The 15,984-nt window shown below is 35.2% G+C and overlaps 1 protein-coding gene across 3 annotated transcripts in view; it reads right to left on the reverse strand.

Annotated features, from left to right (window-relative positions):
• FIP1L1 (factor interacting with PAPOLA and CPSF1) overlaps positions 1-15,984 on the reverse strand; it is a 39,384-nt gene that overhangs the window by 11,051 nt on the left and 12,349 nt on the right. For 2 of the 3 annotated variants that reach the window (XM_071556488.1, XM_071556487.1), the window contains exons 7-13: positions 15,301-15,431; positions 14,958-15,026; positions 12,604-12,713; positions 8,138-8,231; positions 6,940-7,093; positions 1,679-1,705; positions 1,069-1,123 (exon numbers count right to left, since the gene is read on the reverse strand). In XM_071556488.1, coding sequence (XP_071412589.1) covers positions 1,069-1,123; positions 1,679-1,705; positions 6,940-7,093; positions 8,138-8,231; positions 12,604-12,713; positions 14,958-15,026; positions 15,301-15,431 — 640 coding nt within the window. The remainder of the gene's footprint in view (positions 1-1,068; positions 1,124-1,678; positions 1,706-6,939; positions 7,094-8,137; positions 8,232-12,603; positions 12,714-14,957; positions 15,027-15,300; positions 15,432-15,984) is intronic. The other variant, XM_071556489.1, reaches the window with a different exon arrangement.

The following is a 15,984-nucleotide window of genomic DNA, read 5'->3' on the forward strand; positions in this document are numbered from 1 at the left end:
CAACATTTGCTTGAAAGTGAATGAAGCCATTCTCATTCTTTCTGTTAAAAAGAAGAGGTGCTACCATATCTAAGAACAGGTGGACTTAAAGTGTGGAGTTCTATAAATAACCTATTAAATTAGCTACACATTTTCTAAGACAGTTTCTTCCAGTGGTAGCCAGATCAAGTAGTTCAAAACCAGAGGGGTTAAAAAGGATGACACATGCACAGCATTTGATTCATACACATACTTCTTCCACAACTTCTAGCACTTCCTATATAACTTGTGTGAATTATCTTTGCATATTTAACCTAAGTGTTATTTCTGTTCTCGAAGGCACTTCAACATTGAAAAATATGTTTTGGGTTAGCTTAGTTCAAAAATTAAAAAATCCACCACTGGCAATTAAAGGCCCATGCAACATATGAACATTTAAAAGCACGAGAATTAGTTCCCAGGTTCCAAAATAAACTTGATTTTTACACATCATATTTCAGAAACTACATAAATATTCACAAGTAAAGACAATGACCACTGATTAACAATTTACAGCAACCATCAGTATGAAACAATAAATTTACTTTCATGGACATGAAATGCCTCCAGTTAGGGTTTTTCCTCAATTAAAGCAGATGAGGATTTTCTCAGGGATTTACTACCATCCTGTAGCATACATGTAAATAGACCTTTCAATTCCAAAGGAACAGATGTGTGCATCCTCCTTCAGTGAGATCCAAAGGACTGCCAAGAGGCTTGTACCATCTTCTTAAATGAGCTTTGTATATGGCCTGGGTTTGGTGTTCAGCAAAATACAAATACTTCTCAAGGACTGTGCTAGCTGACTTTTCTTCTTCCTTTTATGTATTTATATACAGAAATGCATGTATGCATGGCATATACATGTATATAAAAAAAGGTATTGAAAAAGTAACATTAGGCCTATTACAGCTGAACACTTGCAGCAAACAAAATAAACATAAAAATTTGGATTCTATGAAACACTGGGCAGTGTAAGAGTGCTTACTCATTTATTTCATCTACAGAATACCAACACATTGCTTTATAAGATTCCAAACAGATAATCACCTTTCTATTGTGGGTATGAGGGAAGGTGGAGGACCGCCAGGTGGTGGTGGAAAACCTGTAACAATAAATTAGGTAAGGGGAGAGAGGATGAAAAAACCTACCACCTATAAACACACAGAAGAACCAGGCTAAGCATACAATAATAAACAACTCCCAAAGAGAACAATGCAAAATTTTTTCCTGTGTAAAAGGGTTTGATTTTGTAAGACTAAGAACTACTTTGCAGCTTTACAAAGGCAAAACACCAGGCCTATATTATAAATGCCTCAAATAAAACGCTTTATCATTATTAAAAATAAGCTAATTTAGAAACACAGAAAAATTTCTGACTAACAATACTTAATAAACAACAATCAAAACTATTTACTTCACAGCTGGGAAAAAAACACTTAAAAGAAAAGAAGGAAATACACATCTAAGAAATTGGCTTAGATTCACTAGTCAACAGAACTTTCATAGATTTTTCTCTTCTGCCTGGCATCCAAATAACTATATACAGATAGTTTACCATTTATGATAGTATATCTATGTAATTAAAAGGAAGTTCCTAAGTTACACATCAGCTGTCATCTCTTAACCATGTGCAGAAAAGAAATGTAAGCAAGTTTACCTGGTGGTGGCACTGTTATTGGTATACCTAAAAAGACAACAAATGATCTATCAGTATAGTAATAGTTAACATTTATTATCTGTAGATCTAAAACCAGATTGAGCTATTACTACATACTTGATCAAGAAGAATGCTAACATATTTTCTGAGTCCTCAGATAAAGATCTCACACCACTACTGATTGTTAAGATTTTATGTAAACCTTGTGAAATCCAGCTTTCAATTTAAATTCCTATTCTTTAAAATCTTGGTTATTTAGAGGCACAAATAACAAAGAATGACTCTGAGTCTCAATATTAAAATTCAATTCATATTTCTAAAATGTTTAGTATACAGAAGAAAAGTAACATCCCATAGACTACATTTCCTTTATTTTATATTCCATGGCTAGATGGAAGGAAATGCACTTGGCCTCTAATGTTTAATAGCTTGGCAGAGGAAATAGTAGGTCCACATGAACAAAGTATTCTAGCAGCAGTGAGCATTACAGATGTTTGAGTCAATGCTTTGACACTGCAATTAATCATTCAATTGCTACTTGGAGGGAAAAAGATTGTTTGGTTCTCAATTTTATTGTAAATATCTGAGAAAGGACCATTCTTTAACAGAAAAACATGCAAAAATTACTTTAACCTGGTTTTCAGATCTAGCTCAGCTGTCACGAATCTAACTAAAAGCTATGAAAATTGTTCCCCACTAAATTAGCTGACCTAACAAAATATACTGCCTCAACATATAAACCTCTCTTATTGTCTATGAAAGGAATGATTACAAGATAAAAATAATCTGTACGCTTTATAGGATGTTATCTTCCCACGCTCTGCGAAGAACACACAGAACACTACTACATGAAAATAATAAACTGGGCTAAACCAATATTGTCAGAAAACAAACTATTTCACCAGGTATAAAGCACTTTCAGTTATGAACAACTCTGCTTCTATTAAAAAATAAGTACTTTCAATCTTACTTTTCAAACTCTCTGCAAAACTTTGGGGAGGGAAAGAACAGAAAACTTTGGCAAGTGCTTTCATCCATTTTGCCATAACTGCATAAACATCCAGACAAAACAGCACTGGCCACTGCACAATAAAATTTATGTATATCTCATTTAGTTCAACATTAGAACTAAAAGACTATTGTATGGCAGCAACATTTTACGTATTACAATGTCTAGAAAAGCCAACTTCCCCCAAATTGCCTTGCCAGAAGGACAGAATGAAGGAATATGCAAGCTGAGGAACAGTTATCAATACCAAAGTTCACTAATTGCTGGTGATTACACTGACATGAATTCCTACAGGAATTAATCCTATAAAATTAAACAAACTGTGAAATATAATTGAAGTTTCTGTCCTATCCTGAAGATCTAATCGCTCAGCCAAACTGTAAATGTGGAAACACTAAACTCCAACAGCCAAACTCCTCAACTGCAAGAGCCACTGTCTCTTCACCAGCACACAAGCTTTCCAGTGTGCACTGTTGTGAGGAACACTGGATATCACACCAAAAAACGTTTGACAGTGTAATATTTAAAAGACCAAACACTTCTGATGAAAATTTCTGAAAAAGGAAGACTGAGAACTCAGTGTTGCATAGTCCAGGTGTCTTTCATTGATCTTTTTTGTTTAATTGTTCATATTAATAGATTCTTCATGAGCCTACGACATAGAAGATATATATAAATATATAAAAATATCTCTTAACAGCAATGTTAAGAACGTAAGCTAGAAAAGTATCAGTTCTCTCAAACTGATTTATTAGCTCTACTTTATGCTTAAAAAGCTTTCAACTGCTGCCCTAGGACCAACATATTGTTAGCACTGAATATGGCCCTCAGCACTATCCAGAGAATTGCCTGGAAATCCATCAGCTAATACTGTTTACAAAAAGGAAAAGAATTCTAATTGAACAGTTAATATATTCCTCAGAGTTTTATCTTGTGCAGAAAAAAATTTAAAAATCTCATCACAAGACTAAAAGCCACATGAAAAACTTAACTTGAGAGCCATGCAAACAAAACTGAGATAGACTGAATACAATTAATATCCAGAGAACAAATGTCTAAATAATTTTAGTGAATTAGTTAATTCAGGGTATTATACTAAAAAATCCATATAGGCACCGTTTCCTCAAAAACCTTTAAGAACATATAAAAAGTCATGATTAATGCTCACATCATTTTAAAGGAAAAGGTAATTTACTTGATGGTATCACAAAGAAGAAACATTCTACATTCCAAGTTAGCGAGTAATAGTAAAAGATCTAAACAAATGTTTTTCTCACCTTCTTCACCAACGTGTGTATGTGACACAAAACAAGAAAATAAAAATCACAAGCTTCAGCTAATGGAAAATTAAGAATCTCTTAGTTCTTCACACCTTTGCCTTCTACTAAAGCAGTGTATGAAAATGTAATTGTAGTGTCATCAGCCAATTATTTCTTCTGAGAAAAAAAAAGACTCTGAAATATTGTGTCATTTCTTCCTGTGTAGAGACTAAACTTGCGAACCAGCACAAGAAGTTGACTTAGGAAAGACCACGTCATGTCCCTACAACACACTGTGCTGCCACAGAGATACACTGAGCCTAAACCTAAATACTCTGACACGTGCACCAAAAGCAATCCAAATGGCATTAGTGCAGCATTTTACCTTATGTGCTCGGGATTGCTTTCAGGACACTGTATACCATCCTACTAACTCAAGGCTGGTCAATATTTACAGGAAACCAAGTAGGTTTTACTAAAGGAAAGCAATGCCACATGTGCTCCACTTGGGGTATAAGGAATCAAACATGATCAGTGCTGCCAGAGCTTAACAACATGAGGCAAATTAGCTGAACTGTCTAACACCCCACAGAAATGTAATATAACTCAACTTGGTGCCAAAACTTCTTTTGCCATAGGCTAAATTAGGTCAAATTCTCTCAATAACAAAATAAAAAGTACAGGTTTAGATTGCTAAGGCTGAGCAGATGTACAGTCATTTACCAAATCCTGATAGACATTGCAAAACCCTGGTATATTATGCAACAGAAGTTCAATATTTCAGAGGAATTTTTTTTTAAATATCACCAATACATGTCACATTTTACATACATGTTTAAACCAAGGCACATCAACCAACTTTTAAAGTCTGGGTAACTGGAGCATCCACGTTCTTCTTGAGATGTAAATTACTCCAACATAGCAATAAACCAAGCAAACAAGAACCTAACATGCTTTTTTGCCACAGCCAGTCCTCTCCTAGGACTATTTGAGAATTTTCTGCATTTGGCACTTTGAAATGTTCCAGGATTTGTTCCTCAAAAAAGATTTGAATGAAGAGTGAATGAATACAGAGCAAGAGATCTAACTTCAAAGCAGGATCGTTTTTCAAAGGCGCTTTTGGAGGATGTTTTGTATTTGGAATACTTAAATTTTCTGGCAAGTAGTCCCAGTTTAATATTGAGTAAGTGTAATTTTTTTCCTCCTTCATTGAACCTAGGAGGAATGGCAGAATCTATTTAAGGAACAGCTTTGAAGATAAAGAGCTGGCAACTGCACAATTAAAACACAGACCCGAAGAAACCAAATCCACAGCTCTTAATCATTATTTTCGAATCTAGTCTAAGCACAGAAGGATGTTCAAGAAGACCTTCTGAAAAAGTGTATGTCATAAACCTGTCTGTAAATCACAAGACTAAAGCCAAGCCTGCTCGCTAGATCTGTAACACATGTAGATTTCTTTCTCCTATAAAAACGTAACAGGTGAAGGGTTTCAAGTCAGTTCAGTAGCTATGACTTTTCCTGCATCAAGTATGTCTGGGGTGTCTTGAGGGTTCTTCTCATGTTTCTTGTAAGATACAACTTAGATCACCATTTCTGAATCACAATTACAATTCCAATAATTTCTTTCTATAAACTTGAAATGCATGACCTGTATTATCAGAAAGGTTTCAATGTAGCTAAAACCTGTGTCACATTCCTCTCCTTACTGTCCCCTCCTTGCAGTAAGGAAATATTACAAAGCTGCCAAAGCAGTAGCATATTCTCTCTTCAGAGATGACATTTTTCATATTTATAAAAAAAAAATCAGAAAAGGCCACAGAATTATTTAGTATTTAAATTTCTTCTGTTTTCTAGATTGCATCATTTTGTATATGACCATCACTGAGGAAAGCCAGAGCTTGCCAGGCAGCATGAGTTAAAGCTTTAAAATTAGGAGGAGCAATGGAAGAAAGCAACTTCTACAATGACTTAAACCCTATAAAGGTCCACACTTGTACTCAAATAATAATGTTACTTCTTTGCTTATACATAAAGAGTTTTAACAGAGAAACTTTTAGAAGATTCCCTGTGCAAGCAGAAGAGCAAAAAACCACTAAGCATGATTTTCAGAATAAGTCAAGCAAAAGAATGCAAGGAATAGAAGAAGAAAATACAGAAAGAGGCTCCACCTCAAATCAGTCTTTTCTGGAAACAAATGCTTCACTTTACTATTCAAATATTCCACAAAGTTTCTCCATGTATTTTAATTTCTCACTGACCAGTCTTCTGAGTTTCTTGCTAAATCATTTAGAACTTATTGCCTTAAAATGACGACACTCACGTAAACCCCACTATTTGTGCAAATGCCCATGATACTTCTCCCAGTGAACTTCCATAAATACCAAGCTTCAACAAATATTCAGGAAATACCAGTAAATTTCAAACCAGATTTAAAATAGGAAGAGTTCTCAAAAAGCTTTGATTCCTCTAAGATTCACAGACCTGGGACACTGGAGAAAACATCAGGGGCCAGTAAGACCTCTGACTGAAAGAAAGGATATAGCACAAATGCAACACTTCTCAGACTTCTGGGAATTCATACTTGCTGTGAAGTGAAAGGGGAATTAGAGCTTCTCTTGCTGCTACAACCTTAGATATCAGAGAATCCAACTTGTGACACAAATTCATAGTATTGCTATACTTTCAGTTCAAAAGTTTGTAGATTGATACATAAATATGTACTTCTCAAATGCATTAACACCTACTGAATTACAGAAAACAGCTTCTCATTTCAAACATTTTCAAGAACACAAGAACCAACAGTCTCCAGGTAATTAATTAGTACTTGGGATTACGCTCACTGAGAAAATAAAAGTTTCTGTTTCTGTCTTACAGATATAGTTAAGAAAAAAGTAGAATACAGAATTCTGAAATTCTGCACACTGAGCCTCAAGCATTTGATATTAATGAATCTCTCATTATTCCCCTCATATGCAGTGCAGGATATTTACCTGGTGGGGGAATCAGAGGTGGAGCAGTACTGACAGTTGGTGGTGGAGGGAGGAAAGGAGGTGGTGGAAGATGGGTAGGTGGAGCTCCTGGAGGGAAAAATGGGGGTGGCTTGGTAAAATTGTCTACTTCAGGATTAGAGCGTTCTGAAAGAACCTGAAAAATATCAAACTCTAGTTAAAATTGCTATGTGAAAAGAGAAAATAGCTTTCCTCTCTTTCCAGTTACTACAACAAGAAAGTATCACTTCACACACCTTAAGAGCTATAATATTCAGACTGTTTAAGTTCTACCTGCATACCTATATTCAATGTCCCATACTTGCCAAGTGCCTTTAAAGCTCTAAGAGCTGCCAAAAGGGGACAGCAAACATGAGACTTCAGAGGGAATATGAGCCATCTGAATATGGCCCAAAACACCAACATAGATTTATTAATGGAAAATATTTTAAAAATCCATCTAAAAATCATGAAAAAAACCAAGACTATAAAAAACATTGTGAGATCAGATGGAAAACACATGGCAGTGTTTTCAATATAAACACTACAATCCATTACTATTTTCACTGTTTAACCTTAATCCAAGTTAAATTGCATGGAAATGCAACTAGGGCACCAAGTAACCTTGATTCTTCTCTCTGATTCTTCAGGAAAGAAGAAGTGTATTTCATGTCAATACATTTAGTTGCTTTCTTAATATAACATTAAAGACTAAAATCATAAAGACTATCTTGCAATTTATGGTAAAATATGACAATGTAATTATAAAAAATCTACTATCAACTCTTTATTCCTTCTTATTTTTAAGACTGCATTTCTCACACTGCATTTCTCACACTGCATACACGGGGACTTTCACTTTCAGCGTTGGTGTCTGGCAGGAATATGGAACAAATGGGCACTTTAAATATTTATCTTTGCCACTCAGTAAACAAAACCTAATCCCATGTGTATCTAGCAGGGCTAAGGCTTCCTCCTGGACTGTATGTCTGCAATATCACTCATTTCCTCTCAGTAAGGGGCATACCAAAACATTTATCTTTTGAAATTTATCAGATATTTCAGTAACTGCCACAACTTTACTCCTGAACTTAAAGCTACTTATATATTACCCAATCATACACACTGACATATTTTAAACAGAATCTATGGGGAAAACAAAAATGTCTTTCAGTCAGAGTGCAAATCTGCAGTATAAAACCTGTATGTTGCTGTTTTCATTAGCACGCCGTCGTCCTTCCACCCTGCTGATAGTGATGGTCTGTCCAATCACATCTATTGTGCCAGATATTCGCCTGCAACACAGGACAAACCAGAATCAACAAGCAGAAGAGGAAAAGGGGAAAAAAAAAGAAAAGAGAGAGAAGAAAGCCTTATGGACTTCTCTCATTCTAAATGTATAAAGTTCCTTCTCCTGTAGAAAACATAAAAGACTGTTTCTGAAGAACATTAAATGTGATGCATTTGCTCAAGTATGTGAGTGTATAGGACAAAGCAATATAGCTGTAAGGACTCCTGCAGGACAAAGGCTGACTCTCCAACACTCTCCTTCCACCCCATGCAAGATAATATATCTACTCTTCTGTTACCAAAAAAAAAAAAAAAAGAAGGAAGAAAAAAAGAAAAGAGCAAAAGAAGGGACCACAAAATTTCAGTAATAAAAAATAAACTAAACAGAACTTCCACAAAAATCTCATGTAAAACACTTATAAACTATTAATTAGAAATAATTGCAAGAAACCCCAATGAAGGATTCCATGGAAACCAAGGTAAGATAGAAGGCAGAAATAAACCTAAGTGAATCCTACTATGCATCTTATTGCTATTGCAGCACATAATGAACAAAATCAGACACCATCTCTCTTATCTTGGAATACACAGTCTTAATATCAAATGAAGTGTATGAAACTACTAAACACTGGCTCTTACACTAAAGCTTGCATGAAATTCAAATAGAATCTTAGACCAGCCATTCATACTTCTGTTCCTCAGGTTTTTTGCAAAATGCAAAGTCTCTCTCCCTCAAACACCTCTAAGACATTTATATAACTAAGCACCATGTTCACCTCCTTTACAGAAACAAGCAACAGAGCAGCACAAGACCCATCTCAGTCCCTCTTACAACCTAATTAGGCAACAGTAAAACGTAACATAAAGGACATTTACCTTAGAAGTAGTTAGCAATGAATTTTTAGAGAAAAATGACATGCGTATACACATTCCCTCCCAGCTTCTGCCAACTTGCATTTATTTGACAATTTCTTTTGAAGACATTTTTACTTTTTATCTCCAGTGATGAGATCACTGTCACCTATTTTTTTGACTCTGTGACTTTTACTATTTCTATATCTTTTCTTGCCTGACATGAACAGAACCACAGACAATAGTCAGCTCTCAATGCATCACGGCTTTATGAACTCCCATAAAGCCTTTTCCAGGTTCATCCCCACCACTAACAATGACTTCCATTCCATTTTCTTATTTTGGCTAACACTGTAAATTGAACCAACTGTTTGAGAAGGAAAACAGTAATTCCAAGATCTCTCTCAATGGGTATAGTTATTAATTGCTAATGGTGAATTTGAAGAAGTGCATCTTATTTAGAAAAATGCAATGTAGTATTTAAATTTTCAGTGATTACACGATAACATAGTCTGTTAAAAGAAGTATCTTTAAGCTCCCCAAACCATCTGACATTGTAACCACAGAGCTGTCAGCTGCAACTTCTGATTTTTAACTTTTCAAAGCAGATGAAAAATGCTACATTGAGGACAAAGACAGGATGGCATTCTACTGGATACAAACAGTAGAATTCCATGCACAATCAGTCTCTGAAAATCTTCAAGAAAATAAGACAAGGATCTGAATGTCCCTAGTAAAACTAAAACCTGTTGTCTGTGACAATGGGAATCACTATTTTGATGAGAGGAATAATAGAAAGTATAGTGAACTTTGCTATCTTCAGCCCTAAAACAAATGAAACCCAGAAACTAAGCTTTAGAGAAAATGCATAACTCTTACACAGATAGAAAAAACCCTATCTGCATAAAAGTTATAAAAGCCAGGTTGGATAAGACCTTGAGCACCCTGGTCTAGTAGGAGATGTCTCTGGACAAGGCAGGGGTGGGTGAGACTAGATGATATTCAAGGTGCTGAGCAATTATTCTATTTTGTCAACTACAACTTCCATATTGGTAAGGTATCATTGCTAGTCCTCAGAGTTTTGGGGTTCTTTTGAGACATTCATCTGCAATCATAAGCAAACATCTACTGTACTAAAACCAAAAAGGTAAAAAACAGTAAGCACAAATTATTTTAGTGTTTATTTACTAACAAAGGAAAGAAAGCAAACCCCAGACTTTCAATGAAAGAACAATACACAATGCAATATCCATGTGTAAAATCATCCAAAAAATGCTGCAGCCCTGACTAGTAAGTGAGGAACTAAAATGTTAGATTAGCATCATGCCCTGACCTTTTCTCCCCTTTACCTTAACTACTGTGATTTGTCTCTCCTGTATTATGCCCTACACTTTCTGATGCCTAAACTGGCTTTTCTCAAGCAAGCGGTTGTCTGTGACTGAGAAGACCAGCTGCTCCTTCTGGTGAGATAAATCACCTAGATCTTTCTTTTTCTTTACCAACCCCCACACCAATGCTGCTATACTGAGTTGCATCAGTTTGCTCTCCCTTTCACAAAATAGATCAACAACGGCTAGAAGCCAAAAGAAGTTTTATTGCTACATGAGAAATGCTTCCAGCAATCTCACAACAAGGCTATTGCAAATGCTTCGTGGCATAAAAGCAAGTATTTTAAATTATCATAGATTTGTGCTGCTGAAAATTTTCTGTCCATCTATAATAAACTCTTTAACTAAAGAAAAAAAATAAGTGCAACCCTGTAAAACCCTGCTTGGTTATAAAGGAATGAGTAATATAGGCTTTTATATACCAAAACCAGTATCTGTGTTATGGAAAAGTCATTCAAGTAAAAGTATATGCAATCCATGCAATTAAGACATACTCATTCAGTGAGCCAATCTTAAGACTTCTAAGCATACGGTTTTCTTTCAAAATCTCTTCTGATCATCTAATAGAAATATCTCTTTCTTTAGAGAAGAATCCATTTTAAGCAAATGTGTCCAAAAGAGCAAGTACTACATATGGGAAGAAGTCAGTTTTGCCACTGTAACACCTTACAATTACAGTATTCATACTAAAGGTATATAAAGCAACCTATTGTAACCACTGAAATGAACAAGTGATACAATTGTCAAAGTGTTGTGTCACAAACTAACATGTCAAAGTGAATCTCACAAAGTGATACAGTTGTCACAACAATTGTAGATGTCACACAATCACAGATCTATGCAATGCATTTTTCTACAACTTTAAACTTGACTACATTTTAATATCCTGTTCACTAATTACTTCCTAAAGTAGTTTAGGGGTTATCTGTCCACCAATGAGATGAATAAAGAATTGCAATCCTGTAACAAAATCTGTGCCAGATACAGATTAGGCATCCTTACCCTGTGAACAATACATTCCAGGCTCAGAACTCTGTTACAAGAACATACAAAAAAGGCAATTCAGAAAAATAATACAAAAAGAGCTGCAGGGTTGGCACAAAGTTTGGAAGACTTTTATTGTTTCTTAGACAAATAGAAAAAAAAAAGAACTAAAATCTACTAAATACAGAGATGTATAACCTGACAGCTCAGAAAAATATTTAGGCTAGAAGGAACATTCTAGGAGTGAAAGAAAAGTGCAGGCAAGGGTATGAAACAAGATTTTTTTTCCACACAACAGAAATACATTTGGGTGTTGAACTGACTCTTATTGGATGAAATAACTGAATGCAAGTTCAAATTCAAGTACCTCTAAATTAGCTGAGTTACTTATGAATGCAGTGCTAAAACAGGTCGCAGCCCTCAACCTTTAACAGTTGATGATGAAAGTGCACAGCCTGTTCTACCTCTCTGACCACCATTTATAATACAATGGTTTTGAATCTGCACAGAATCAAAACTCTGAAAAAGGATCACTGAATAACTAAAGTAAAACAGGAGCATGGATTCATTGTAAGTGAAGTCACAGGTATCAAACAGCAGTAGCTCAGACATAAAGGACAGAACTTAATAAAGCCTGGGGCTCGGAGAAGGAAGGGAAGAAACCCTAGTGGAGAAATAATCTCTCTCATTTCAAAAAAAGTATAATGAATTATTAAAATATGGATCAACTAAAGGTACCTTGCAGGAAAGAGAATGGGATCCAGGAAATCTTCCAGTTGTTGAAGTCCTAACTGTCTGATTCCATCTTGTTTAACTGGAAATGTGTGCTGGCTCACACTCATAATAAACCTAGCTAGAAATATTTTGTCAGCCAGTCTAATTCTACATAGAAAACACAGTGTCATACATCAACTGGATTTTTATAGCTGCCTTGATTTGGTCCTGCTGGTTTTTTTCTCCTTTTTCCTTCTACTTTCCCTTTCCCCAACAGCCAAGAAGATAGCACAGCACTCATGTGTGTTTAAGGTAGCTCTTCCCTCATTTCCACCTGTTACAGAAACATATTTTCCTTTTCTTCCTACAAAAATTGTAAGCTTCAAATACATAGACGTAAAAATGGAAAGTTTTTGGTCTTGAGTTACAGCTAACTGACCTGTTTGTTGGAATTCCTGACTTGAATAAGGCAGGTGGAGATGTGAAATCAGGTTTGGTTGACTGCACTGCCAACTCTTTCTCCAAATTTCCAGTTCTGCCCTGCTGTACCTTCAAAATAATGTTTCATCATTAGTTTTACCCTTAGAAGTATAGTAGCTCCAACACTCAACACAGAACATAGCCTATACAAAAGAAAGTCAGTCCAATTTTACTCAGAATTTTAAAAACTGTCAGCTCTGCACAGCTAGCAAAATTACGAATATGTATCTAATATGTTACTTAAGTACTGTGTTTAATATATATAAGAAGCAATATGCTAGAGAATGAATTATTACAGAAGATTAGACAGTTTAAATATTTATTTTCCAAGCATGTAATTTGTACATGAACAGACCAATCTGATTTTCTTGTACGATTTCCTGTAGGAACAAAATAACATCTTTATTTTTAAAAGAAGTAAATAATTAAAAAAACCCCTTCATAATCTTAACAGAGATATCTAACAGCCTGCTATCCAACAACAAACCATGAGACAAGAAACTTGAACAGATTCTCCATCTGCCTCACTGACCACGAGTTCTAGTAACCACTTAATTTCCGAGTCATATCAGGAAGTCACCTCACACTCAGGGTTATGCAAACTGTAAAAGATTTTTCATTAATTTAGATTGAATACTTCAAAAATATCCCGCTGCTTCTGAAGTACTGCAAAATTCCACAGACACTTTATTAAAGCTACGCAAGACTTTTGGTGCAAGTACTTCAAGTATTGTTTTACTTCAGCAGCAGTTATATATGAAAAAAACCCACATGGGATAGCATTAAAGACAAACTGGTACTGATTCAGTTTTTAAAGTCACTCGCACTTTCCCAGCCACATCACTCTACATTAGCCAGCTCATGCATGCTGTAACATCAGCGGTGATCTCACAGTTTCTTGTAGGCAAGTGAACTACTTGGTTTCTGCAGAATCTCACTTCTAAACATGGTCACATCTTTCCAAACCCACAAAAATGAACATAAATAGTTAAGATTCATTAAAAATTGAAATAATCTTCTGTATTCAGAAATATGAGAGAAGAAAAGGTACCAAGCAGGTTTGGTGTAGGTTTAAGTATTTATCCAAAATATCTGTATGACTTCTATTAATGCATATGTAACTGGAAAATGTAGGAGACAGTCTTGCCAGTTACAGGAGATTAAACCAAACCTACCATGTAAATTACGTGAGACTTAGTATTCCAGAAGTGAGGAAAAAAGTTAATAATTATATGTAAACTCCTGGTAAAACACATGACAGACTCTCATAACACAATTATTATCTGTACTATTTGATCACCAGAGTCAATATTGAGCTAGAAATAAGGGAAAGTTTTGGGTTGGACTACTTGTCCTTCTTCCTTTAGGACAAGAGTTTAGAGAAATTTGAGACTTGAGTCAGATGCAAATTTTAACTCCTATTGCCCACTATTTCTACTTTTCCATAGCACTATTACAATGGTAACTGAAGAAGGCAAAAAGCCCCAGAGAGCTTCTGATCTAATAAAATCAAAATAACTGAATACTCTCAAGAGGCATGAGGGAAAACAAAAAAACCTGTCTGCAACTGACACTTTTGTCACTGGAGAACACAGAAGAAAGCAACAAACGGTTGCAAGTCCCTTTAAAGACAGTTCAGGAACAAAAATGACTGCATATTGAAAATAAGCAAAATAAACGACCTTTGGATTTTTAATTTCAACTTCAGTATCAAACAAAGGAGTAAATGAGAAAATGAGAAGTTAAAAAGTAAGTTCAATCTTTAAGATAAATCTTATATTTTTCTGCTCTCTGAAAGTCAGGATTTCTCAACAGAAAAATTATTATACATAACTTGATTTATTGTCACCTAATCACAAATGGACAACAGAAAGAAATGGAAGGTTGATTTTCACCATCTCAAAGTTGTCAAGGATAATTGTTATAAAACACAGTAAGAGCTACAACATCATAGGAAACATAAATATGCCATAATCTACAAGAGCTTCCCCCAACACATCTGCACAAATTCTTCAATCTGCACAAACAAATGCACTACAACTAAAAATACATCATCATAGAAAGAAAAATTAGTTTCACTGGGAAATTTGTTAGTTCACCAGTCCATGAACTCACATGCTTCCAGAATAGACACAAACAAAGCAACACTTTTATATCAGCAGTTTGTGACATACACAGAAAGTCACTGATGTAAGATGAAAGTATGAAATAATGGCTGTGTCCATTTCAGTTGTTCTTCTATCAGTCTGTTGTGGCATGGGAAGCAATACTCAAGAAAAATGAGAGCAACCAACGAAAGTTACTAAAATTCACCTTAAAAAGATGGTATCTGCCATCGAGAATCTCTGCACTTGGTCTTACTTCCATAGCCTTGTCTTCAGCCTAAGTTAAATAACACATTGCCCATTAAGATACCACACAACTCTTAAGTGATGGGCCACAATCTCAATAAAGGTACAGATGCAATCTAACTATGACTGTCTGTCACACTATCCACACAGCTGCCAATGAAGCAACACAGTTATACTCAAGGTTCAGCGTGGGGAGTCAGGTGCAAACTCTAACAAACACACTGAACTGGGCAGAACAAGCTTACAACACACAAGCAGCTATACAGGTGACAAAAACACTTAAATACCAAAAAAGTGCTATTTACCGTAATTTTATTTGTGGTTGAAGTAACTGGTAAAATTTCAAGACCCATTCGTATTCTCTTTTGTTTTTCACAGTAAGCTTTCCAAGTATCTTCATTGAAACCATAGTTAAAATAATCTGAGAGGTCAGCCCCTTTAAAAAGAAAAGTATAAGTTTTTAGAACATTACAAAGTTCATCTTTCCTTCACTGAACACACATACACCACTATTGATAACAGCAAAACTGATTAGGTATTGTTCTAAAAACACATGACTAAAATGTACAATACATCAGTAAACACAGAGTATTCATGGCTACAATTATAAGAACAATAAAATTTAGTGAGAAAGAATATCTTGCTTAGCATCATGAACCAGGGATCAAGAGTATCCTAGGATATTATAATCCTCCATATCTTTACAATAAGATAAATGTAACATCTACAGGTTTGCTGTATGTTCAGTGAAGAACCACTCCCTTTTGCTTGTTCTTTATTAGACTCCTCTTTACGTTTTGGCTCCTACTTTAATTTGATGCCATGAACTATTTTTATTGTAAGAGAGAGACCAAATGTAACTCAAATGCTCAGAATATACTTCATATAGCTAACAGTTCAAACACCAGATTATCATTAAAGGCTTTTTTTTCCCACTTTGTAGACACTACCTGCATTACCAAAGCAATATACAAACACTAGAACAAACT

The sequence above is a fragment of the Pithys albifrons genome, chromosome 5 (genome assembly GCF_047495875.1).
Source record: "Pithys albifrons albifrons isolate INPA30051 chromosome 5, PitAlb_v1, whole genome shotgun sequence".
NCBI classification, from domain to species: domain Eukaryota; kingdom Metazoa; phylum Chordata; class Aves; order Passeriformes; family Thamnophilidae; genus Pithys; species Pithys albifrons.